The sequence below is a fragment of the Camelina sativa genome, chromosome 11, assembly GCF_030686135.1.
Source record: "Camelina sativa cultivar CO46 ecotype springtype chromosome 11, ASM3068613v1".
Taxonomy (NCBI): Eukaryota; Viridiplantae; Streptophyta; class Magnoliopsida; order Brassicales; family Brassicaceae; genus Camelina; species Camelina sativa.
The window spans coordinates 1,322,981-1,346,572 of NC_141890.1; the positions used below are offsets into that span (position 1 = coordinate 1,322,981).

General features: G+C 35.8%; 6 protein-coding genes, 1 long non-coding RNA gene and 4 pseudogenes across 11 annotated transcripts; 4 read left to right on the forward strand and 7 right to left on the reverse strand.

Moving 5' to 3' along the window:
• The first annotated feature begins 2,383 nt into the window (after positions 1-2,383).
• LOC104720990 (putative phytosulfokines 4) lies at positions 2,384-2,927 on the forward strand. The gene is made up of 2 exons (XM_019232386.2): positions 2,384-2,520; positions 2,613-2,927. Exons 1-2 carry the CDS (start codon positions 2,392-2,394, stop codon positions 2,745-2,747), a joined length of 264 nt encoding a protein of 87 aa, XP_019087931.1. The 5' UTR covers positions 2,384-2,391; the 3' UTR covers positions 2,748-2,927.
• Positions 2,928-3,110: 183 nt separating this feature from the next.
• LOC104720989 (VQ motif-containing protein 29 pseudogene) lies at positions 3,111-3,715 on the reverse strand (annotated as a pseudogene).
• A 2,029-nt stretch (positions 3,716-5,744) lies between these two features.
• On the reverse strand, positions 5,745-8,134 carry LOC104720992 (glycosyltransferase 6 pseudogene; annotated as a pseudogene). Its single transcript, XR_015570906.1, has one exon. The product of XR_015570906.1 is annotated as a glycosyltransferase 6 pseudogene (transcript).
• Positions 5,794-6,461, forward strand: LOC104720991 (uncharacterized). Its single transcript, XM_010438889.3, has one exon. It carries the CDS (start codon positions 5,794-5,796, stop codon positions 6,256-6,258), a length of 465 nt encoding a protein of 154 aa, XP_010437191.2. The 3' UTR covers positions 6,259-6,461.
• A 614-nt stretch (positions 8,135-8,748) lies between the features above and the next one.
• LOC104727515 (putative F-box/kelch-repeat protein At4g11770) lies at positions 8,749-9,327 on the reverse strand. Its single transcript, XM_010446614.1, has one exon. It carries the CDS (start codon positions 9,325-9,327, stop codon positions 8,749-8,751), a length of 579 nt encoding a protein of 192 aa, XP_010444916.1.
• Positions 9,328-10,655: 1,328 nt separating this feature from the next.
• LOC104727516 (putative F-box/kelch-repeat protein At4g11750 pseudogene) lies at positions 10,656-11,888 on the reverse strand (annotated as a pseudogene). The gene has a single exon (XR_015570354.1). The product of XR_015570354.1 is annotated as a putative F-box/kelch-repeat protein At4g11750 pseudogene (transcript).
• Positions 11,889-12,348: 460 nt separating this feature from the next.
• LOC147933524 (uncharacterized) lies at positions 12,349-13,173 on the forward strand. The gene is made up of 2 exons (XR_015570907.1): positions 12,349-12,459; positions 12,661-13,173. It is a non-coding gene; the product is annotated as an uncharacterized LOC147933524 (long non-coding RNA).
• Positions 13,174-13,182: 9 nt separating this feature from the next.
• LOC104720993 (heptahelical transmembrane protein 4) lies at positions 13,183-15,327 on the reverse strand. Its single transcript, XM_087471598.1, has 4 exons — positions 15,029-15,327; positions 14,458-14,723; positions 14,118-14,370; positions 13,183-14,030 (listed from the first exon to the last, which is right to left on the reverse strand). The coding sequence occupies exons 2-4, from the start codon at positions 14,712-14,714 to the stop codon at positions 13,377-13,379; spliced, it is 1,164 nt and encodes a 387-aa protein (XP_087327724.1). The 5' UTR covers positions 14,715-14,723; positions 15,029-15,327; the 3' UTR covers positions 13,183-13,376.
• Positions 15,328-15,913: 586 nt separating this feature from the next.
• LOC104727518 (uncharacterized) lies at positions 15,914-18,246 on the reverse strand (annotated as a pseudogene).
• Positions 18,247-19,629: 1,383 nt separating this feature from the next.
• LOC104720996 (putative amino-acid acetyltransferase NAGS2, chloroplastic) lies at positions 19,630-23,345 on the forward strand. Of its 3 annotated transcripts, none has more exons than XM_010438893.3 (9): positions 19,630-20,259; positions 20,533-20,620; positions 20,749-20,957; positions 21,047-21,198; positions 21,285-21,720; positions 21,805-21,902; positions 21,984-22,095; positions 22,174-22,333; positions 22,427-23,345. In XM_010438893.3, exons 1-9 carry the CDS (start codon positions 19,879-19,881, stop codon positions 22,453-22,455), a joined length of 1,665 nt encoding a protein of 554 aa, XP_010437195.1. In that variant the 5' UTR covers positions 19,630-19,878; the 3' UTR covers positions 22,456-23,345. The 3 variants fall into 3 exon arrangements, with proteins under 3 accessions (XP_010437195.1, XP_010437198.1, XP_010437196.1); XM_010438896.3 differs by having other exon boundaries at positions 19,714-20,259; positions 22,174-22,328; XM_010438894.3 differs by lacking the exon at positions 22,427-23,345 and having other exon boundaries at positions 19,714-20,259; positions 22,174-22,341.
• LOC104720995 (uncharacterized) lies at positions 22,686-23,297 on the reverse strand. Its single transcript, XM_010438892.3, has one exon. The coding sequence runs from the start codon at positions 23,295-23,297 to the stop codon at positions 22,791-22,793; it is 507 nt and encodes a 168-aa protein (XP_010437194.1). The 3' UTR covers positions 22,686-22,790.
• Positions 23,346-23,592: the final 247 nt, after the last annotated feature.

Below are 23,592 nucleotides of genomic sequence, written 5' to 3' on the forward strand. Positions count from 1 at the left end.
TGATACTATGATTTTCTAAAGTGGAATTACAAACGTCTATAAATCAAAAAAGTTTTTTCACGTCATTACTGTATCAAAGGCTACGGAATACAATACATACATCATGGGAAATGAAAAAAGTTTAAAAGACGGAAAGCACAACAGTTTACTTGAAAAATGATGGCACAACTTTAGCTTGAATATTCGTTGAACCTTAACACGTAGTTATATAATCAGATTATAATATATTATATATAAATTAATATTAATTCCTAAACTTTATAAATCTTTTAGGTTTGCCCAACATATATACGTAGCCTAGAACTCCCTACAAATCAAGTATATTGATGACATTTTTGTTGTTAATAAGAAGAAAACTCTCTTCGTAGACTAGTTACATATAAAGTGGTACGTTAAAACTTAAAAGTTCGAAAGACTTGGCCTACAAGTGTCGGCTGCTCTATAAGATTATAACATTTTAATGATATAATAAAAAACAATTTGTATGTAACTCACACATGTATCTTACCAAAGTGGAATCCGGATAATGACCAATGTACATACCAAAAAAAAAACTAAATTAAAAATTCTCATATAGTATCAAACTTTTCTTGAAAATTTTAGAATTGCATGAATTCTTCTTTTCATATTTGTAGACATACGTACATAGAATCTTTCTTTACCATCTATATAGTTTCTTGGATATATAACTCAAATAATGGTGATGCGAATCACAAAGAGTCTAAGACGACATATTCTTTACCCTTATGCTAATTAACGAACTTCCCTTTGCTTGAGGAAACATATATTAGTTTTTTTGATGCGTATTATGGATCTTGTACAATTGATGATTCATCCATGCAGTTAATATACTTAATGAAAATCCAACAGCATTTAGATTTTTTCCATCTATATTAGGAAAGTATAGCATATAAATATAGATAATTATGAAAGGAAAATTACTTAGTCGACGGCTACAGTTTTGAACTTTAGATAGGTCACAAATTTTGAATATTTAGTTAAAGTCGATGAGGAAAACTTTATTAAAAAGTTTCGGGCAAATCTTATATCTTTTATGTTAATCGTAATTTAACTGACGCATGTAAAGTTATTGAATCACTCAAAGAAAACGACAAATCTATAAACTGGTAAAAACCTAACTGTTCGCTAAATTATATTTGGCAATGGATGTTAACATGCAAAAGTCTTTTCCTTTAAATCTTCTTTAACAAAATCTGTCGTTTCTATGCAAATATTTGATGTTATTTAATCATTTAAAAATGTAAAAAAAAAGCTTCGGACTGTAACAAATAATATAGATTGATGTTTTAAGATAATTTAGTCTCATATTGGTGGTATTTATCGATATATTTTTCCAATTAATGTTTCGTGGTTTTGTCGCCTTGTATCGTTCGTCCTGACACATATCTGTGTGTGTGGTGTGTGTATAACGATGAGTAAATGGATGTAATTAAAGTAACGATAGAAATCCACTAATTATGGCTTTTTAGATGTATCTTTTTATAATCTATATATGTTCGTGGTGGAGTGTTCGTTGAGATTTATCGCGTGGCGTCATTTGGTACGTCATTAGGGTTCTCCTTGTAGCTCCAAATAGACAAATGTCAATACATGGAGTGTATCGTATGTGTACATGCATATGGTCAAATGTTTACGTGAGTGTAGCTTTTTTAGCTAACGAGTTTGGAAAAAATGCTTTGCAACTTTAAATGGTCGATTGGTTTCTCGTGATATTAAAACATTATATATAGTGGTGGGGATGCAAATGTGACAGTTGCACTGAAATGTCATGAATCGTAAACTATATACATGTTGTAACTTGTAAACTATACATGTTTTTGGTCTTATTTGTTGATAATAAAATAAAAAAAGTAATGGTGTTCCCTGATTTTTAGTGGGCCTTTAAACTGGTATATCTGGCCCAAACTAAGAAAACAGTGACTATATACATTACCTCACGTTTTACTAATTTGTCACATTTTTTGGTCAACAGGTCAAAGGTTTTGATAAACCAAACATACCAAATATTATTTATTATGTTGTTATATTTTTCTTGGGGAATTGGTTTTGCTCCAATCACAATCTCCTTTCTCACACATTAGTAGTGGCAAAAATATTCATACGGGCAAAAATAACAATCTATGCACTAAATTTTTTTTGAATAATAAAAACTCGTTATTTTTACTCCTTTTTACTTTATGTAATTATCTAAATTTTTTTAAATAGATAAGAACAATGACAAAAGAAAAAGATAAGAACAAAACACTCTAATTTTTTCGTTCTTAAAATAAGAACTAGATTAAGGGAAACAGTTGACCAATATTGACTCTATATAAAGGTGGTTTGCTCATTGGATGTTTCAATATCCATAATTAATCTGCAATCACAAAAATGAAAAATCTCTCTACTTTGCTCACGATAGCTCTCCTCCTTTGCGCCGCCATGCAAATGTGTACCTCCCGCCCTGAACCGGCCTACTTCGCCTCCTTCACAACCTCTCTAGCGGAAACACTTAGTCTGGTTAGTCATATATACATACACTTATACATGTAAATTAATTTCATACGAAATGCGCTTCGTTTGTAATTTATGTTTTATATATTGTGTTTCAGGAAATGATAGAATCAAAACTACATGATGTGGTGGGAGAGAGCTGCGATAAAGAAGACGACGAAGATTGCTTGGTGAAAAGAGCATTGACCGCTCATCTTGATTACATCTATACACAGAAGAAAAATAACCCTTAGCTCTATATGTTAAGTATTCCAACTGTTGTGAATTACAAATTATTCTCACATGTTACACAGGTGTATATAGGATAATTGATTAATTCAATTTATTCTTGTAACGGAAAGTGTCAAATTATTCGCACATATTATTTGTATATATTACAAACACAATATAAATGGCATAATTCGTTTAATTTATATAGTAGAATGGAATATAAGTGAGGAAAAGTTGAATTAACTGGGGAAAAAAAAAATGTGAGATCGCATAAATTCATTTAATTTACAGATGCGCTAATCTCGGAAGACTTGCGGAAGAATGGTTTACAACATAATAAAATTAATTCGAAAATGCGAGTTTGAAAATTATATGATTAGTGAAAATTTATAACATAGAGTCGCTGAATCCTTTCATAATTATGCAAGTTACAGGTTAAATTCATAATATAACATGATTAATTAACTCTTTGTTGATTACATCTTCCTTGTTTATTAAAAAGCTAAAAAACAAAAGAAAGTACAAGAATGTCAAGCATCTCTCTCAATCAAAGAAAGCGCATTTTGAAAGAGTAAATACATAAAAATGTTATAAACTACCATCGGGAAAGATTTGCAGGATTTTGAAATGAAAAATCTCCCCAAGAAGATGAAGAACTCTGCTTTGTTACATCATCCAAACTCTTAAGCGGTTTAGCCTGCACAACCTCGTGCTCAGGTGCACCGGTTAGCTTCTGAACCAACTCTTTGAAGTTTACTGGCTCGACTCTGTAGACATGAGGATGCATTGGATTCAAAAGGGATGATGATGATGATGTTGCAGGCCTCTTTAATAGGGGCTTTGAAGGTTGTTTTCGGGTTGAATGAAGCGAAGTTAGGTAATTTTTCGTTGTCTTTGTCGCGGTTTCTTGAGCGTTAAGGTAACTTTGAGACAAAAATGGCTGTGATGTTGCTTCCATTGAGACTTTGAGAATTGAGATATCGCTTCAAGAAACTTCTTTCGGATGTGTGAGATAAAAGTGTTCTGATATATATTGATGGATATGCAACGTTTTCAACGCGGGTCAAGCCTTTGGTTTTTGACTCTGAATAAAGTTTTGACTTTTCAGAACATTGTTTCATTTTTTTATTTCTTAGTAACTGGAAAATTTCAACGAGTGTGGTCTATAAATATTTTATTGATTTCATAGTTTTCTGATCGTAGTAGGAACTATTAAAAGGAATATTCTATAACAAAACTGATCACTTTAACCAATACTATAATTAAGAAGCCGTCCACGTGCTATTTTGTTATTTGTAATGATGAGAAGATTATTATCAACAGCCTTCGGATTTGAATCTGAATCTATTATTAGTTTTCCTTTTTTTGTTTTGTTTACTAACACAAGTAATCTATTATTTTATTTCTAGAAGGGGGAAAACGTGTGTAAACAACCATACTTGGTGCTCTGTTTCTGAATTAAAAATGGTATCAACTTCTTCGGTTAATTATGGACCATAGCACAAGGGCCTCTTAATAACAATGCAGCTAGACGTACATATAACAAATACTGAGGCCCATCAAACGTCTTCAATAACATTCAAATTACAATTACTGGGGTCCAATCCATATATGTATTTATAAATAATTGTCTTTTAAAAATAGTTTTTTTTTTTAAAGGTTCTTCTTCGTCTAGTGTTTGACTTTTAAGTTTTAACCTTTGGCAAGCAGTCATTAAACCTTTGAAAAATTAAAGGCTCACTATCAATGCATGATGAAGTTTTAATATATCACTGGTACATGCAAAGATTTATGGCTTCAATCAAAACTACATATGTACACAAAAATATACATATTCATAACATAGTTTTAGGTTATAAAGACATCTAAGATAAACTTCAATGCTTTAGGCCTTGAATGGTACCTGATTTTGGCGCAGTTTTTGGCTTTAGATTCTATAAAATCTATTAAGCCATTCATAATTATGAGAAAAATAGATTTCCTAGAATTTAGAAAAACCAGATTTTGGAAGATTTTAGCAATTTGTTCATAAAATCTAAAAACCACATTTTATGGGTTTTTCAACGTGATTTTTTTTTCTTTTTCTAATATATAATTATTCTAATTTTCTTAAATTCTAAAACAAACTAAAACCTTTTTTTTTGTGCCACGACCAATTATTTTATTATTTTTAAAATAATTATTATACATAAAAACTAAAAATTAATGAAGTCACTATTCAAAATTTTGCAAAAACTATAAAATCTACATCAAAAATCAAAAACCAAAAAAATCAAAAACCAAAATCTAAAAACCAGTTAAAAACCAGCAACCATTCATGGCCTTAATTAGATATCCATATTCTTGGGCTGTGGATTGTTGCTAAGATATGCACACGATTTAGCCAAATAGCCACTCTTTTATTGCAATTTTGTTTATTCTAATTTACAAAAAACGTTAGTCGTATTTTAATTAATTTCATGGATAGTGTGTTCACCTCCCCTACTTTTAAGTTTTGAAGTCAACTGTTGGCTTTACAATTTGTTTTAGCAATGGGTCTCATAATTTAGGTTGTTTACAATTATATATGCTCCTCGTTTAATAGTATCAAAATTTTATTTTGTTATCATAATTTAGCAAATTTTTATCTTTTGTTTAATAGCGATTCCACCAAACTTTCAACGTCTCGTGCTATATAATAGTAATCAACCAAAAAAAATAAAAAATTCGCCATCTGTTAATCATTGAAATACAATGATGCATCTCTCCGTACGCAAATGCCATAAATCTTTTTTTTTTTTTTTTTTTTTGTCAAATAGTGATAATATTGTTTGACTAAATGATCGTTACTAATAGTCATTGATTATTGCAAGTGATGAAGCAAAAAAAATCTTAGCTGGTTTCACTCTGTCTCTATCTGACTATCTATTTTAAGTATAATATCCTTTTCTCGTATACTATATAGTTCAAATGTGTATGTACATACATTTATATATATAGCTCAAAGGTGTATAAATAATCGCAAGACATTGTTAACTGTTGAGCCACTTAGATTCTCTTCTGACTTCTCACTTTGTGATAAAGATAAACATGAGCAAGAAAAAGGAGACGAAGCTACGCAAGTACATGAAGGTTCCCATAAACATGCTGGTGAAAGCGAGGGACTTGTACGTACGAGGCATGAATCAGTTATCTTCCCATGATGATCTTCTTGGCAGCGGCATGGGTTTTGGGATGCCGGTCTGCCACGTAAGTGCTCTTCCGCGAAGTTTCAGCGCTAGCCACTCACAATACTCCGCGAGAGCCGAAGATAATCGTGTGGCTCAGCTTGTAAGAGCTGCATCAGCTAGAAATATGAATCTTGATACATGGCAGGGACCAGGACCACCGAAATTGCGAAAGGCTAAGAGTTCGAGAACCTCTGTTGGTAATCACAATCATGAGATTGAGACAATTGATGAGACAAGTCCTTTGGTTAGTTTTGGGACTAAACACAAGAAGCTTCCAAGGAGTAAGAGTTATGGTGTTGCCAAATATACTTATGCTCTCCAGTAATTTGTTTTTTTTATGTATCATGGGTTACGTCCGGATTTCGATTTACAATCTTTGGTTGTATATCATATATGTGTGATTAACGAATCGAGAGCTTGGGTCTCTTATGTAAACAAGAATCAACCAAATGTAAAATACTTGTCATCATGATTCATGCATGGGTGTTGTAAAAAAAAAAAGTGAAAAGGAAATTGTTAATGTTTTAATCCAAGTCTTCTCACTTATAGTTGGCATAATAATAAAAAAATGTAATACTATATTCATATGATTGTGATATTATAACCAATATCTAGAATCTAGATATGTACATCACCAAATCAATAATTATGAAGGAGCATGGATGTGATGGTTCATAACTGTAAGTATATTATAAAGTCAACATAATAAGAAAAAAAATTACCAAGGATCATTAGGATAATCGAACGGTAGAGGTTGAAGGGGAGAAGTCTTACTCAAATCAGAATGAACGTAACCATAGACGCGCATCACCTGATTATCAGCAAAATTAAGGGCTCTGATCATCCCATTCCAACACGTGTCACCATGATAAATCGGATTATGGTCTCCACTACAAGGTTGACATCCCGTGAAATGCGTTACAAACGCGCGTCTGCGACTATCTCTTCCACCAAACTCGCCTTTCAAAAACCGCTCCTCTCTAAACGCACCGTACCGCTCGCTCACTTTCTCAGCGTGACGTCTACGCAACGTGTCGTCTTGTCGTTCCATCTCAAGATACCGTTCCGTCACGTTAGCGAAACCTCCGACTACACCAATCCAGTACCCTTGGAAATAATACTCTGCTTCGAGGTATATCTTAGGATAATACAACTCTTTGTGTTTATACAGCAAATAAATCAGAGCCGTCTGATCATCTGACTGGGGAAACAACTTATCTTTGAAAATAGACCGTTGGATCGGACCCCACTTTTTGTAATCCGGACTCACCGGCCCCATACTCTTCCACGTGTCAATGAACTCCATTGACCATTGACAATTTCTGATTAAGAAAACGCCGGCGTTTAACGCCGTCCAACTCTGTGTATCGTAGATTATATTAGGCCAGCCGTGAACGACGAGGTTATGATGACGGTAACGGTGAAGCGGCGGTTTGAATTCCATGTCAGTGAAAATAGCGTCGGAATCAACCCACCAAATCCACTCCGCCTCCGGGTGAACTAGCATCGCCGCTTTAACCACCGGAAGTTTCGCCCAGTACGAATTCATCTTCTGATGAAGCAAAGCATTGCTGTAAAAGATGTCGTGGCCGTGGATCCGAGCGTAATCGACTTTGTTTTTGAAGCACCGGAGAAGCAAATGGTCTCCGATTGGGTTTTTACACGGCGAGGATTGCGAACCGGTTACCATAACGATCCGGTTTTCTAAACCGGGTTTGAACGACGGGTGTGATTCAATCCATTGGTACCGTTTCTCGTCCCAGTTTGTGATTGATCTCTCGATCGAGTAGCTTAGATCCGGATCGTCGTAAAAACCGGGCTCCGGCGGGTCGAATTGCATGTCTAAACCGGAACATTTTTTAACCGGTTCTTTGTCGTGAAGTAAACCGGTGATCGCGAAATTGGAGGATGCTGAAAAAAATAAGAAGTAAGACCAGATGAGAGTAAGAGACGTGAAAGCTCCGGCGAAGAAGATAACACTGTTCTTTGTACCACTGTATTTTCCCATTGAAGGTAATGAAGGGAACAAATTAAAAAAAAAAAAAAAAAATTGAAAAGATGAGAAATTATCTTTTTCTGATTAAGGGTTTATTAGGATAAATATGAGGTGATTTAGTCAAACTTTATGTATGGTAAGAAATTTGTAATTAGAATAACTCTTAACACATATATGGAAAGTATTAGACTTTGAAGTAAGGTTATGCAATGGAAAGGACTGGATCATTATTTTTATAGAATCAAATCCTGAAATTTTAGTTTCTGAGATTTATTAGCATACTAAGTTATTTTCTCATAATTATGATATTAATTGCTTTAATAATATGTATATATATATACATACATATAATAATTTTAGAATTATGAATAACGTTTGATATATACCATATAATTATTTGCGATACTAATTTGAAGAAAATTACAAAAAAGAGTGTTTAGAAGAAAAATTAGAAAACAAAAAACAGAGCATAACTGAGAAGAGATAGATCAATACAGTAATGGTTGATTCATCAAACAGTAATAATAAACGATGTCAAAAGCTCACATGTTATGGGGACGGTAAGCACGACATTACACCACTCGACCTTACCATAAATCTCATGTTCATTGCACGCGTTTCGAGGGCAATATCAGCACACCAAATCATCTTCTCTTCAAGCACCTCTTTCTCCCACAAAACTGCAATATTCCCACCGTAATTCTCTAATTTAACGTGACTATTGTAACAATCTTTTAGTAATTTAGTCAGTTCCTCCAAACCCTTTAAATCTTTCCAAGATCCTTTATCAATATCGTACCATTGGAGCCGTTTTATTAGTCATCTATAACTGAACCATATGTTATCTATGACCCAATAATCAAGATTGCTAGCCCAACTCAAACCCTTCTCCTTTAATCCTATTTCATCCCATCTGTTTTCCTTGGTCTTGTAAACCGCATTACTCCTAACCCCAAAGAGGTAAAGCTTTCCATCAATGGCTAAGCTATTGTATATTAGATTATTCTCTTGTACAAAATTTGCACTAGGGCTTGGCATATGCTCCCATATTTGGGTTTTGGTATTGAAACACTCTATCCAATCTGAGGACTGACAATCTTTAACGCCTCCTGCTATGTATATTTTCCTATCAAGAACACGCGCATTAGGGTACCATCGAACCACCCGCATGCTTGGAGCCTTGTGCCAAGTGTGATTCCGACAGTCCATGAACATGACCCTAGACGGATCATAATTGCCAAGTTGGTAGATATTACAACCAACTGCGGTTAGATCCCCACCCCACCGACTAATATAAGGAGAATTAAGTGTTGGGACTGAAACCAAAAGATTCTTGTCACTCACTTTTTCTCTTTCATTGTTAGGAATTGATATGGTCTTAAGAGTGGCGTGAACCATCTAGGAGTAGGGTTAGGAGGAGTGATTTGAGTCGGTCTCTGGCAGAGAGTGAACCAACATGCTCTGTTTTCGTCATGAGGGAACCGTAAACACACATAGAGACAATTCTCGGTGCAGCCTAAGAGAATTCGGGTTTCGTAAAGCTCAAGCGAAGTAAGGAGAGAGCGGAATCTCTTGGAAACTAAGGAAAGAGAAGGATAATACAATCTCGAGACACGGGTTAAGCAGTTTAAAAGCATGTCATCACGAAGCATTAGAAAGGTCATCGTATTTGCAACCGTTGGCTTTGCTCTGTTCATGGCTGTGGCAGCCAACATTAACTAAAACGTAGATCCAAAATCCAGAACATCTAGTATTTTATATTGTATGCATATATTTCCTAAATCTAGTTGAACTCTATCACATCCAATTCCTTTATATAATTTTTTTTATGGGACTGGATATTGTTAAATTATATTAGTTTTGATAATATCTAATATAAAAAATACACTTGTTTTAAAAATCCCCGCCTAGCACCGATTACACCTCGCAAAATCGCTAGATCCACCATCTCTGCCTCAATTAATGACTAATCTCTGCCTAGCATCGATTATCTAGTTATGTCCGTCTAATTTGATTATAACGTGTCTAATCCGATTACTTTCCGCTTAATTTGTATATACCGATTATTTTTGGAGCCTAATATAAATCAAATATATATTTTTGTTATTTAGACATTTAAATTAAGAGTTTATGATGTTTTACAATAACTAATATACAAAATTTTAATGAAAATCATTAAATTTTCTTTTAAAATTATGTTTTTATGTGCTTATTGTAATTTTAAAGAGAAACTATAGTTTTATATTTTATTTGATATTTGTTTTTAGCATAAACATAATTATTCATATATTTAATACTATATATTTGTATTTTATTATTAATTTAATAAAATAACCTTAAAACTAGTCCCTGATTAATCTCCGATTTTCTCGCTAGGCGCTAGACCTACACCGACCGCCCGACTAGCGTCTAGCGATTTCTAAAACAGGAAAAAATACTCAGAGCAATTATGTAAAATTATATTTAAAATACTCACATGAGTTATCTAATTAGAAGGGAGAAACCAGAGCAAAATTTGAGAAAATAACAAAACAGAGTACTTAATAGAGAGTTAAACAGAGCAGAGAGAGAGGGAGAGATGCAATCATGTTTGAAACTTATTTCACGTGAAGCAAACGTCTGCATTAAGCAGTACGTACAAAAACATATTTAACTAAGAAACTACTTGTACTATATTGAAAATAAAATGATAAGACGTACACCATTGTTTGGTTGATCCATCAAAATCAAACCGTAACAACAAATGAATTTAAAAGATCACATGATATGGGGACTGTAAGCACAACATCACACCACTCAACCTTGCCATAAATCTCATGTTTATTTCGCTTTTCGAGCGCAATCTCAACACACCAAATCATCTTCTCTTTACGCACGTTCTTCTCCCACCAAACCGCAATCTTTCCACCATAATTCAACAATCTAACTTTATAATAAGGTATAGGCAATTTAGGCAGTTTTCTCAAACCCTTTATATCTCTTAAACATTTTCCCTCCATATCGTACCACCGAAGCTTTCTCGACCATCCATAACCGTACAAGACGTTATCTATCACGCAAGAAGGACGAAGAGCCCAACCACCCCAAGGTACATCTTGCAATCCTAGTCTATCCCATCTATTTTCCTTGGGCTTGTAAACCACAAAACGACTTAAATCCGCATATATGTAAAGTTTCCCATCAAGGGCTAAGCTCTTGAATAGATAATTCATCTTGCATATATCCGCTCCAGGGCTTGGCACATGCTCCCATATATGGGTTTTGGGATCGAAACACTCAATCCAATCCGAAGATTTGCAACATCTGGTGCCTCCAACTACATATATTTTCCCATCAAGAACAGTCACCTTAGGGTTCAACCGTGCCACCCGCATACTCGAAGAAGACTCGTGCCAAGTGTGAGACCGACAGTCCATGAACATGACTTTTGAGGAGGAATCGCTAACTAGGTAGAAATTACAACTGACTGCGGCTAGACCGTTATCCAGACAAGGAGAATTACGAGATTGGACTAAAACCAAACGATTTTGGTGACTTGACTTTTTTTTATCCTTGTTCGTAAGGAACGGTCCAAAGCATGGAGCGAACCATCTAGTAGGCTTAAGATTAGTGGTGACTTGAATTGGTCTACGGGAGAGAGTGAACCAACGTGGCTGGATTTCATGAGAAAAGCGTAAACCCACATAGAGACAACTCTCGGTGAAACCTAAGAGAGTTCGGGTTTCGTAAAGCTCAAGGGAAGCAAGGAGAGAGCGGAATCTCTTGCAAACTAGGGAAAGAGTTGGGTAATACAATCTTGAGACGCGGGCTAAGCAGTTAAAAAGCAAATCATTAGGAAGCATCAGAAAAAGTAACGTTTCTGTAACTGTAACCGTAACCGGTGGCTTCTCTTTGTCCATGGCTCTGGAAGCCAAACGCTGAGACAAAAGAGCCTTAAAAAGACATTGGAGAAAATATTCCCTAAATCATGATCCCTAAATATTCCCTATACATTGGTCTTATCTTCTATTCTAGATTTACATGTCATTTTTTTGTTTAATTTCTATTTTACGTTTCATTATTTTCTCAATTTCTGAGATATATACAATATTCAGTTTTAACAATACTAATAATTAGTTCTTCGTTGGAAAAAGAAGAAGAAAAAGCTTCAAACATTGACTTTAACACAATTCAACTTAAAAAAAAAAAAAAAGTTAGGGTTGATTATATACACATAGCTCAGGTCAAACTGTTTTTGCTGTTTTTAATATTTTTGATTTTTTTTTGAAGTACAGGTAGGTTTGTGACTGTACAGACGAGTGTTGTAAACAGTAAACAGTAATAATTTGTTACCGTTGTGTGATACATAATTATAAATAAATAAATAAACAAAAGAAAAGCATACCTCTTAATTAAATAAATATCCTTTTAATAATGTTTAATGTGACCGTTGTGATTATAAGCAATCGTGAACAATCCTTTGCTTCTCGATCCGTCTAGACATTATTTGAAGTAGGCCGATCATCTCTCTCGCTTACCTCTTCAATCAATGTATTTTCGATCGTATCTCTGTTTTTCTCCCTTTAAACCCTAGATTCGAATTAATGCTCTGTTTTGATTGATTTTGTACCACCTTTTTACAGTAATTAGGGTTTTTATAGATATACGGAAGGAAGCATTCGATCACATTATTACTGAAGATATTAGGTTTTTTTTTTTTTTTTTTTGCATTCATCGCACAAACTCTCAAAGAAGAAGAAAGATCTGAGAGGTCGAATGATTCAAGAGAAGAAGAACAACCTCTCTTAGATCGTTTGATCTGATCCGAAACGAACAAGAAGAAGAAGAAGAAGATGAAAACGCAGATGTTCTCTTCCGTACTTGTTTGGCAACAAAGAATCACTCTCGTATCCTCCTCCTCTATCTATCTCTCTCTATTTTGTTTTAATTATGGATTTACTTGATGATGTGGTTTCGGATTTTGATTTTGTGGTTTTGATCTCATCAAATTATTAACACATGTGAGGAACTTACTTGAACGCAAGAAACTGAGTAATTTAGAAAAGAAAAAGAGAAGGTAAATTTAGCCTGATCAGTATTATTAGATCGCACATACATTTACCAATCTCGATAGGAGTGATTGTAGGATGCTGCAAACAAGATTGGAATCATCTTTAAAAGTTACTCTTTCTTCCTTTGGCAACCTTAACGGTTCCCAACTTTTTTTGAACATTCTTTTTCATGAAATCTACTTTCTTTGTCTTGTAATCAAGATTTTAGAATCAGATAGACTATATATATATATATATATATATATATATGTCTCATCATTTTGTTAACAAAGGAAAAAAAATATAACATTTGATTACACATAGACTTTACATAATCCCAACTTTTATATAATGAAGAGCTACAAACAAGATCCACAACATCAAAGATTCCAATCTAATCGTCCTTCACCTTTTTTATTAGCATCCTTCAATATCTCTCCACTTAAGATACACAAGCCCAGCTCTATAGTGAGTGAACGCACCAGCAACCACCAGAACATGAAACAACTGATGGCTATGTCCAGCTATATCGAATTTCCCCGGCATCCATCTCTCTGGAATCCTAGTTGCATAAACCAAAGCTCCTAACCCGTAAAGCAAACCCATCAAAATCTCATAACCAGTCGTGTGAAGCGCTTCAGGTTGGTCCCAAAAGATGATCAGCTTATGCAGAATCGGAGCTGCACCAGAGAATCCCATTCCAAAAAACAGAGATGCCCTCACGACTCGAAACTCGGGGCTTTGGAAAACAGGCAGTAGAGAGACAAGCACTGTGGCGATACCTAAGATGGTAATGAATCCTAAGTAGAGGTTGCAGAAGAAAGGATCACACATGAAGGAGTAATAGACAGGAGGGTAGAAAGAAGTAGCTATCAGAGCTGCGATTCCAGCGTAATCAAGCCTAAGCATTATGTAGGAGACTCGCTCGGAGTGACATGAGAGGAGGTGGCACGTGCTGCTTGCTAATAGACAGAACATTGCACCACCTAGAAATGCATAGAATGGCCATCTTGTAATTGGCCGGAAGATCAAAGGAGCTATCATGTTTGCAAGATCTTCCCTCACCGAATGCTATACAGAACAACAAAAAAAAGATATATAAACTTGACAACATTTTGAAACCGGGAACAGAGAGAAAGATTGTGATATTATTATTACCAGAACACACATGTCGGTGTAGTTGCCATGAGAGAATCGTTCAGGCAAACAGTTATAAAGAAGGTCCATGACATGCCAACTAGAAGGACTAGAAGGAAGGCGAGACATGAGCTCAGAGTGAAGCTTGTGAAGATCAGTTTTCCTCAAGACATCAGGTAAACGGTGTTGAAGAGAATGAAGATCCACAACGCTCGGTACTTTCGTTGCTGTGTAAATGGTGAGCGCTAGAAACAGGAAAAACCCAATCAAGTGCCTGCAAATACAACACAATCAAGGTTTCTTTTATCCTTAAAAAAAAAAGGATAGAAGAAGCTTTGGGAGGGATTCAAAAGACACTTACGTCCAAACATTCAAAGTCTCGTTATGGATGGTAAAGATGCTGAGAAGGATCTGTTTGATAGGCCATTCGCATCGGTAATGACCAATGATGTACTCATTGTCTCTCAAATAAGCAGGCAATGAATGATACTCAACCAATTGATACTTCACTTTCTGCCATAACCTCTTCCCTTTCACATTATGTTTCTTCTCCGTTGTTTCAGATGAGCCACCACCTTTGGGCTGTAAATGTTCCTTGATCTCTGCCTCACTACCCATTTGTTCTCTCTACTCCAAATCCAAACCAAAACCCATCATAGAAACATATCAATCAAACAGATCTTAAATCTTTAACAAAAAAAGATGAAAAATTCCAAGAAGTTGGGAATTTCAACAAAGTTTGCACATATAGACTAAAAATCTTGGGGTTCTTTAAAACAATACTAATGCGCAGATTCAGCTCATATATATAAAACCTAAAGCATCGTGTTTTTGTAACTATAACCTAAATTGTGTTCTTCCGATCTCAAACCAACCCTGTAAGAATTATGAAATGAAACTACAAGGGAAAAAGGTGAGACTTTTAATGTTACCTGGATCTTCTTCTTCTTCTTCAATGCCGACGAGAAAAGAAAAAATAAATGTTTTTTCTCAATCTCTTCTAAAATCTTTAAAATCACAACGAAGAAGAGAGAGAAAACAAAAAAAAAGTCAATCAAAATAGATCTCAAGATTTCGTTTTTTTTGTTTGTTTTGGGTGTGAGAAACAGAGAGTTCTTTGTTTTGGTAATATGAAAATCGAGAAAAGAAAAAGAAAAAGAAAAAGAAAAATAGAACGATGGAAGCTCTGAAGCCACGAAGACGGAAGATATTACTTTTTTATATATAATAATGTTACAGTTTGGACCAGAAGCTTTTGTTTTGTTTTATTGGTAGGACCCTTTTATTTCTTCTTTATTTTTATTTTGGCCGAATAGTTTAATATCTATTTCTATTTTTATCTATAGGGTATACTATCCCAACTATACTACTTATTAGATAAATATCATAGACTCTTTGTCTCTTTTCTGAACACCATAAACTATATTTTTTTCCATTAAACATCACAAACAATACATTCTCTTCTAATTACAACATAGCAACTCTAAATTATGACTAGACTTAGTAAACCGATAATCACGTTTTGAAAACCACGTTTACTTTAAGTGAACCAAAAAAACAGAATCCAAGATTAGTCTCCTTCTTTTTCATATCAAAGTCCCAAAATCTTAGGGTTTATGTTTCCATTAAAATTTCTTGAACGCTAACAAGATTTCTGAAGTTGCTTTTTCAATATTAAAGTAATCTAATGTTAAGATGTATAAAACGATGGTTTCAAAAAAGCAAAAACTATCACCAAAATAACAAAAACTCCAAAAGGTATCATTCATGTTTGCGAAACTAAGCTAAAGGAAACGCTCATAGCTACGTTAAAAATTTTACTCATAAACCACCATGTCGGTGCTTGTTTGCGATGGTTGCGTGAGAGAGATTGTATCAGGTACTTGAGATGATGATGACCCGACCTAAAAAATAAATACAAACAATTATCAAACGAACCAGAAAAATAACAAAAGAAAAAGAAAAGGATCATACCTCAGTAGTTCTTTGTCTCTTTGTCTTTTCCTTTGGATATTTTTTACACCCAGCTACATTATGACCAGTTTCACCACAAGACGAACAACGTATAATGCGTCCCTTCCTTCCAAGTGTTTCTTTTATTGTTTTCTTCTTCGGTGACTCGTGTTTTCCTTTAATCCTTTGATATGTCTTCTATCTATTTGTTTTTTCTTCCCGGGTAGTATAGGCTCAGGTGGTGCTGTTACCAAGCGATACATAGATGTCATCCAGAATCTTGGCCCTCTCATTGGATGTATGGACTGCTCGTAATTGTCTCGCCACAAATCAGTGCTGAAAAATCCTGATACATAATCTTCAACATTCATATCATAATCAATCATTGCTCCATAAGCATGCTCACATGGAATCCCACTGATTTGCCATTTACCACATGTACATGTTCTTCTTTTCGTGTTCACCGAATTTTTATTCCCATAAAGCATAACCTCGTATACTCCATGAGTTGAGGGAGTTGTATCACACTTGTTTGCATCTTTCTTCTGCTCTGCGAGAATCTTGGCAACATACTCTGTAAATCTTCCTTCGTGATTCTTGGATTTATTATGCCTCTTCACCATTTGATGCATAGCTTGCCTCCTAACTGTCTCCAACATTGGAATCATTGCCTTATCCCTTTCTTTTGTAATTGATGCGTTGAATGATTCTGTGGCGTTGTTATCAACATCCTCACAGTTGCTTCCAAGTTTAAAGAAAGCTCTTGAGCACGTCTCGGGTTTCTTTTTCATCACTGAATCGTAGACGTCAACATTATATTCTTTCACTTTGTTGAGATTCTCTTTAAACTCAGTCTTGTTGTAGCTCCAAGCTAGTTGCCATATTAATGGTTTGATCATATCTTTTTGTGGATGCTTATTCTTCAAGTTCTCAATGATGTGTTTCACACAAAATCTATGTTCAGCTTTAGGCAATTCCGTTTGCACTGAACTGATGAGTCCCTGAAAGTAAAAAAAAAAAAATACAACATATAGGTTGTTACGTTAGAAAGAAAGGACAAAACAGAGAGAGAAATCAAAATTTTGATATGTATCCTTGATTTATCAGAAATCAAAACAAATCCTTCACCATCTTTTTGTTTTAAATCAGCCTTGAGTTGCTGGAGGAACCATAACCAGTTATCCCCAGTTTCAGATTGTACCACAGCCCAAGCAAGTGGATAAATCTGATTGTTTGCGTCATGACCAATTGCAGCCAACAACACTCCTTTCACTGCAGTCTTCAAGAATGTACCATCAAGCCCGATAATTGGTCGACAAGAACCTCTCCAAAGTGTGCGTGTTCTTTCAAAACAAACATAAAAGCGGTTGAAAACATCTTCATTGATAGAGTTAGGTATAGTTTCAACAATGGCAGTTGATCCAGGATTTGTAGAGATAATCTCTTTGGCATAGCCACGAATGTGAGCAAATCATTCTTCATACTCCTTCTCAATCAACTTTAAAGCTAGCAGCCTTGCGCTCTGACATTGACCCCTAGAACTCATCAACTTCCATTGATGTTTAATGTGATTTTGAATTTTTAGAGGCATGAATTTAGCTTGTCCATAAAAAGCCTTGCAATAACCGGACTTCTAAGTAGCATGCATCTCCCATTCGGAGTACAACTGTGCTTTCGATATGTCGTTTTCACCATCCACATTTTTCTGGGGTCATCATAAGAGCAATATACCCTCCACTTACACTTGCCAACAACACCACACTTGAATTCAAGCCTTGTCTTCTCCCATCTTCCTTGAACCACATTATTCCCTGAGTTTAAAGCATACTCAATTACAACCTCTTTGAACTCAACACCATTGAAGAACAATTGACAATATATGTTTATCAACTCTGTTCCTTCGGATTCTTCTATCTCGTAAAACAATCGGATCTTCCTCTTCATCAGAACTATCTGGAATTTCATTTCGACCAATAGACAATTCATCAACAAAATTTCCTACTGAATCTTCTACTTCAAACTCAAACCGATCTACTCCATCTTCATCATCTTCAGCTTCATTGTCGTTTTTCTTTTTCTTACCCTCTCTTTTGTTTTTTTCTAATTTGCAGTCATCTTCGTTTTCCTCACTAAGATTGTTATCAATATTTTCCATTTCCGTGTCGTGTTGCATCGCATCCATGTCTTCTTCGTTCATCGGATAACTGAAAAAGTAACAGCTCTAAGCTTTTGACAAAAAAAAATCTAGACTAACGAGAGAGAGAGAGAGAGAGAAACTATGAAAGGAGATAGAGACCGTACCAGGCAAATCGAGAGAAAGAGAAGTGAGTAGTTGCTGTGATAAATTGAGAGGAAGAGAGAACCCTAAGATTTTGGGACTTTGATATGGAGAAGAAGAAAACTGATCGTGGGTTATGTTTTTTTGGTTCACTTAATGTAAACGTGGTTTTTAAAACGTGATTATCGGTTTACTAAGTCTAATCATAATTTAGAGTCGTTATGTTGTAATTAGAAGAGAATATATAGTTTGTGATGTTTAATGGAGAAAAATATAGTTTACGGTATTCAGAAAAGAAGTAAATAGTCTATGATGTTTATTGAAGAAGTGCTATAGTTGGGGTCGTATACCGGAATCAACCCTTATCTATATAGTGTTTCTGTTGTACGATGAAATTTATAACAAAAAGAAAAAGAAAAAAACACATCAAATTCGATTGACAAACAAATAATTATTTGTAATTGGGCTATTTGCCTATAGTCAAATAGAGTTTCAAAGACGGATTGTTGCATAGTTTTCACTTGGAAACATTGACTAGTAAATGATTATTTCAGTTATTGTTTCTGTTTTAAATTAAGTCTTCAAGCAAAAAAAAGAAAAGTATCTATAACTAGTAATATCCAACCAATAAAAAATATAGTAGTTCGAACAAAATACTCATTTTGGTTCACTTTTTTTCTTACCGTTTGAAGACTGTATAGCTTTCCATTATATAATACTTAACTCGGCCCAAACAATTTTGATTTTTCAATATAAAACAAGCTTAATTATACAGATCAATTATATAATCATGCATACGTTCACAATATTTGAAGAAAAAAAAATGATTTCATGTCGGTCAATATCACACCATGATAAATAAAAAACAAAACAAAAAAATCTACTGCAAAAGGAATGGAGTATCTTGTGGGAATATTATTTTTCAATTTATTCGGATAAGCAGAAGATATTCGTTTTCTTCTATCCCCCACTTTTACAAGTTTTATGTCGATTTGGTCACCTACTCCAAAATTGTGGGCCTTGTGGCGCTTGTGTAGTTTGACACTCTTTAATCAAAGTGATCACTTATCTTAACTCACTTGCCGACGAAACTAATCTTCACAACTCATAACCACTAATGTACAAAAGTGAAACATACCAAAAAAAAAAGTAACACACACGCGTTGTTTCTCCACATTTGTAAGGCTTACCAAATTAATATGGTCATACATACTTAGATGGGCTTGGGATCCTTAAAAGCCCACTTGTTGAGTCGGCAACTTTGAAAAACTACCAATACGATTGCAGACCGAGATTGGTTTCATGGTACGGAATAGAATGCCCAGACCGAATCGGTTTACCCAACTTTTCTTTCGATTTATTGACCGAACCGAACAACTTTGACTCCACAGCTCTGCACAACCAGAGACATTCAAAGACTGCCGTCAAATCTAAGTAAGAAGAATAATAATAAGGCACACAACGGCACTACCGCCGCCGTCTCCGACTTTAAACCGCCGTCACCTGCCGGTTTAATTAATTTGAATTCTCTCCAACCGCCTAAATCTAGAGATGATGATGGAGCGAGGAGCTCTGGTGGGTTCGTCTACTTCTTCAAACTGCTATATACCTTTCCAATTTCGGCAGACAAGCAAGTTTTTCTCCTCATTCACGCCGATATATAATAATAATAAGCTAAACCCTAGTCAATTCCGGTTCAGCTGTCCATTGTTTAAACCGGTTAGTTCTGTAACGGCGACGAAATGCAATATGTTTGACTACGCCGTGAGTGCAGGCGGGAATGTGGAGGCTGAGCATCCGGTGGACGACAAAGAGTTTGTGCGTTGGTTCCGTGAAGCTTGGCCTTATCTTTGGGCTCATCGTGGCTGCACATTCGTTGTTATTATCTCCGGCGAGATCATCTCCGGCTCTTACTGTGATCCCATTTTGAAGGTACCGTCCTCGCATTCTAATTTGAATTATGAGAAAGAAGCACGCAAGGTGTTCGATTGTTTGTCTCACTGAGAGTTTTTTGTTTTCTATATTTTTAAGTCAATACTTTTCTTTGTGATCCGTCTGAGTATAACCTGTTACTGTGTACTGTACGTAGGTTTAGGAATTAGGAGTTCTATATTATCATAGAGCTTTAGAGCTTTGGTTGCAATGTGCTTCAGTTTTCACTTCTCATTATGGATAGAAAGTGAAGTCATTTGATTTTGTGTGCAGGACATAGCGTTTCTTCATCATCTGGGAATAAGGTTTGTTCTAGTTCCTGGAACTCAAGAGCAAATCGACCACCTTCTGTCTGAGAGAGGTCAGAATAATAACAAATGAATCTTGCCTGTATAGTTTTTCTCACGATATTAGATTCTTCTAGACTATATTGCTAGTGTTAACTAGTTGTTTTGGCATCTACGAGCCTAAAAGGTGTGTGAATTGCAGGACGCGAGGCTACATATGTGGGACGTTACAGAGTAACGGATGAAGCATCTTTGCAGGCTGCCAAAGAAGCTGCAGGAGCAATATCAGTGATGCTTGAGGCTAAATTATCTCCTGGACCTTCTATTTGCAATATCCGTAGGCACGGTGATCGTAGTCATTTACATGATATAGGTGTCAGGGTTGATACCGGTAACTTCTTTGCAGCCAAAGTGAGGTTTTCCACTTGTTCATTTGACCTTTGAGTCTTATTTTATCCGTTATGTATGACCGACTATTATCTTGGGTCTTGTTGTGGCAGAGAAAAGGTGTTGTTGATGGTGTTGATTTTGGAGCGACAGGTGAAGTGAAGAAGATAGATGTTGATCGGATTTGTGAGAGGCTTGACGGTGGTTCCGTAGTTTTGTTGAGGAACTTGGGCCATTCTAGCTCCGGAGAAGTATTGAATTGCAAGTATGCTCGCCCTTCTTCTGAGAGAAAGCTTCATTTTACCTTAAATAGATTGAATTTGCTCACTCAACTTTTTTTTACTTCTGCAGTACCTATGAGGTTGCTACAGCTTGTGCTTTAGCTATAGGAGCAGATAAGCTTATTTGCATAATGGATGGTCCTATTCTTGATGAGAGTGGACATCTTATTCGTTTTCTGACACTTCAAGAAGCAGATATGTTAGTTAGAAAACGTGCTCAACAGAGTGACATTGCTGCAAATTACGTGAAGGCTGTTGGAGATGGAAGTATTGCTTACACTGAACCTCTTAACAACACCAACGGTAAAACTACTTCTCCTCCAAACGGGAGAGCAGCATTTCGGGGAAACGTAAACCACACTCCGATCTTTCAGAACGGTGTTGGATTTGACAATGGGAACGGAATGTGGTCTGGTGAGCAAGGTTTTGCTATTGGTGGTGAGGAAAGACTAAGTCGCTTAAACGGTTACCTTTCTGAATTGGCTGCTGCGGCGTTTGTCTGCAGAGTGAGTGTTTTTGAAAAACCTTGGTCCTGCTTCTGTTTGCCACCATTAAACTGAAACTCTTTGTTTTGTTTGTCTTATATGAAGGGTGGAGTCAAAAGAGTTCACTTGTTGGATGGTACTATAAGTGGAAGTCTCTTGTTGGAGCTTTTTAAAAGAGATGGAATGGGGACTATGATTGCTAGGTACATGAATTATTTTTGTCTTCACACGCATATCATCCCGGTTTAGCGTTCTTACAATTCTGTATTCCCCGTTATGCACAGTGATGTTTACGAAGGGACCCGAGATGCCAAAGTGGATGATCTTGCAGGTATTAGACATATAATCAAACCCTTGGAGGAATCTGGGATTTTGGTTCGCAGAACCGATGAAGAGGTAAAATAGCTTTACGATCTTTTGCGTCTTGTCGTTTCATCGGTTACGCTGTTAAAAGGTTTTGACCTTTGAGTGCAGTTACTGCGAGCTTTGGATTCGTTTGTGGTTGTGGAAAGGGAAGGTCAGATCATCGCTTGCGCAGCTTTGTTTCCATTCTTTGAAGACAAATGCGGAGAAGTTGCTGCAATAGCAGTTGCATCAGACTGTCGCGGTCAAGGCCAAGGCGATAAATTGTTAGGTAAATAAACTCAAAACTATACCATTTTCTGTTATGTTTGCAAAATCAAGCTAGAGAAGAACCTCAATGCCACAACACAACCTATCTCTGCAGATTACATAGAGCTTCGTCTCTCGCTTTAGAAAGACTATTCCTACTCACAACACGAACAGCAGACTGGTTTGTGAGACGAGGGTTTCAAGAATGTTCAATCGAGATAATACCAGAGACCAGAAGACAAAGAATCAATCTTTCTAGAAATTCAAAGTATTACATGAAGAAGTTGCTACCTGATAGAAGTGGCATTTCAGTTCTGAGGGTATAATAAACAAAGTGAGCATCATCAAGAAGCAAAGCAAATCACAGAACCATCTTGTAGAAACAGTATTCATAATCTCAAAACTTTCAGATTGTTTTGATTTCGAACAATTCAAATACATCTTATTTTGAATCTCATAATTTTGTTTTTGTGCTCTTTTCATTCCAAAGATACTACAGCACCTACCGCTTTGAGCTTCTCCATGATCTTCTCAGCTTCTTCTTTAGTAATACCTTTTTTCAAAACCACTGGAGCTTTCTCAACCAAATCCTTAGCTTCTTTCAATCCCAGATCCGTGAACGATCTTATCTCCTTAATCACTTTAATCTTGGACGCCGTTTCGAATTTCTCAAGCTTCACATCGAAAGCTGTCTTCTCCGCCGTCTTGGTCTCCGCAGATGCAACGGCATCACCACCAGATCCGGCAACAGCTACGGCGGAACCGTAACGATTTAGACCTAGCTTATGGCTGAAGAGGATTGAGTAATCGTAAAGCTCAATCCTGTTCAGTTTTAGCAAATCGTCAGCGATTCGCTCGAGCTTCTGCGTCCGAGCCTCGGGTGAAGAAGCTACGGCGCATAGGTAACGAGTCCCAGCGGATAGAGACGTCGTACGGTGGAGCAAACCGAGAGATCTGGAGACAAATCCGGAGATCGGAGCTCGCATTTTCGCCGGTGAGAAGGTTTTTTTGTTAGGGTTTTTCGCCGTCCGTTCAATTTCACTTCGTTTTGCCGTTACTTTTTTTTGCTCGTCAAATCGAATGGGCTGCGTAAGGCCCATTTGCTAAAGACCCATAGAGGAAACCAAACCAAACCAAACCAATAGTAAATAGTAAAAGCAGAAAAAAGTATAAATCTAAAAAGACTGCTTTAAGGTTTAAAGCTAATGAAGTCATAATTTTCCTGTTTGAACTTGACGTTTAAACTGATAATTTTTAATAATCAAATGTAATAGTATAATG

Coding starts and splice junctions, on each gene's coding strand:
- LOC104720995 (XM_010438892.3), bottom strand. CDS start 23,297: ATGCGAGCTCCGATCTCCGGATTTGTCTCCAGATCTCTCGGTTTGCTC.
- LOC104720991 (XM_010438889.3), top strand. CDS start 5,794: ATGAGCAAGAAAAAGGAGACGAAGCTACGCAAGTACATGAAGGTTCCC.
- LOC104720990 (XM_019232386.2), top strand. CDS start 2,392: ATGAAAAATCTCTCTACTTTGCTCACGATAGCTCTCCTCCTTTGCGCC. Junction 2,521..2,612: donor TAGCGGAAACACTTAGTCTG/GTTAGTCATATA, acceptor ATTGTGTTTCAG/GAAATGATAGAATCAAAACT.
- LOC104720996 (XM_010438896.3), top strand. CDS start 19,879: ATGATGATGGAGCGAGGAGCTCTGGTGGGTTCGTCTACTTCTTCAAAC. Junction 21,903..21,983: donor ATGGGGACTATGATTGCTAG/GTACATGAATTA, acceptor CGTTATGCACAG/TGATGTTTACGAAGGGACCC. Junction 22,329..22,426: donor CAAGGCCAAGGCGATAAATT/GTTAGGTAAATA, acceptor CTATCTCTGCAG/ATTACATAGAGCTTCGTCTC.
- LOC104727515 (XM_010446614.1), bottom strand. CDS start 9,327: ATGGTTCACGCCACTCTTAAGACCATATCAATTCCTAACAATGAAAGA.
- LOC104720993 (XM_087471598.1), bottom strand. CDS start 14,714: ATGGGTAGTGAGGCAGAGATCAAGGAACATTTACAGCCCAAAGGTGGT. Junction 14,371..14,457: donor GAGACTTTGAATGTTTGGAC/GTAAGTGTCTTT, acceptor TTGTATTTGCAG/GCACTTGATTGGGTTTTTCC. Junction 14,031..14,117: donor ACACCGACATGTGTGTTCTG/GTAATAATAATA, acceptor TGTTCTGTATAG/CATTCGGTGAGGGAAGATCT.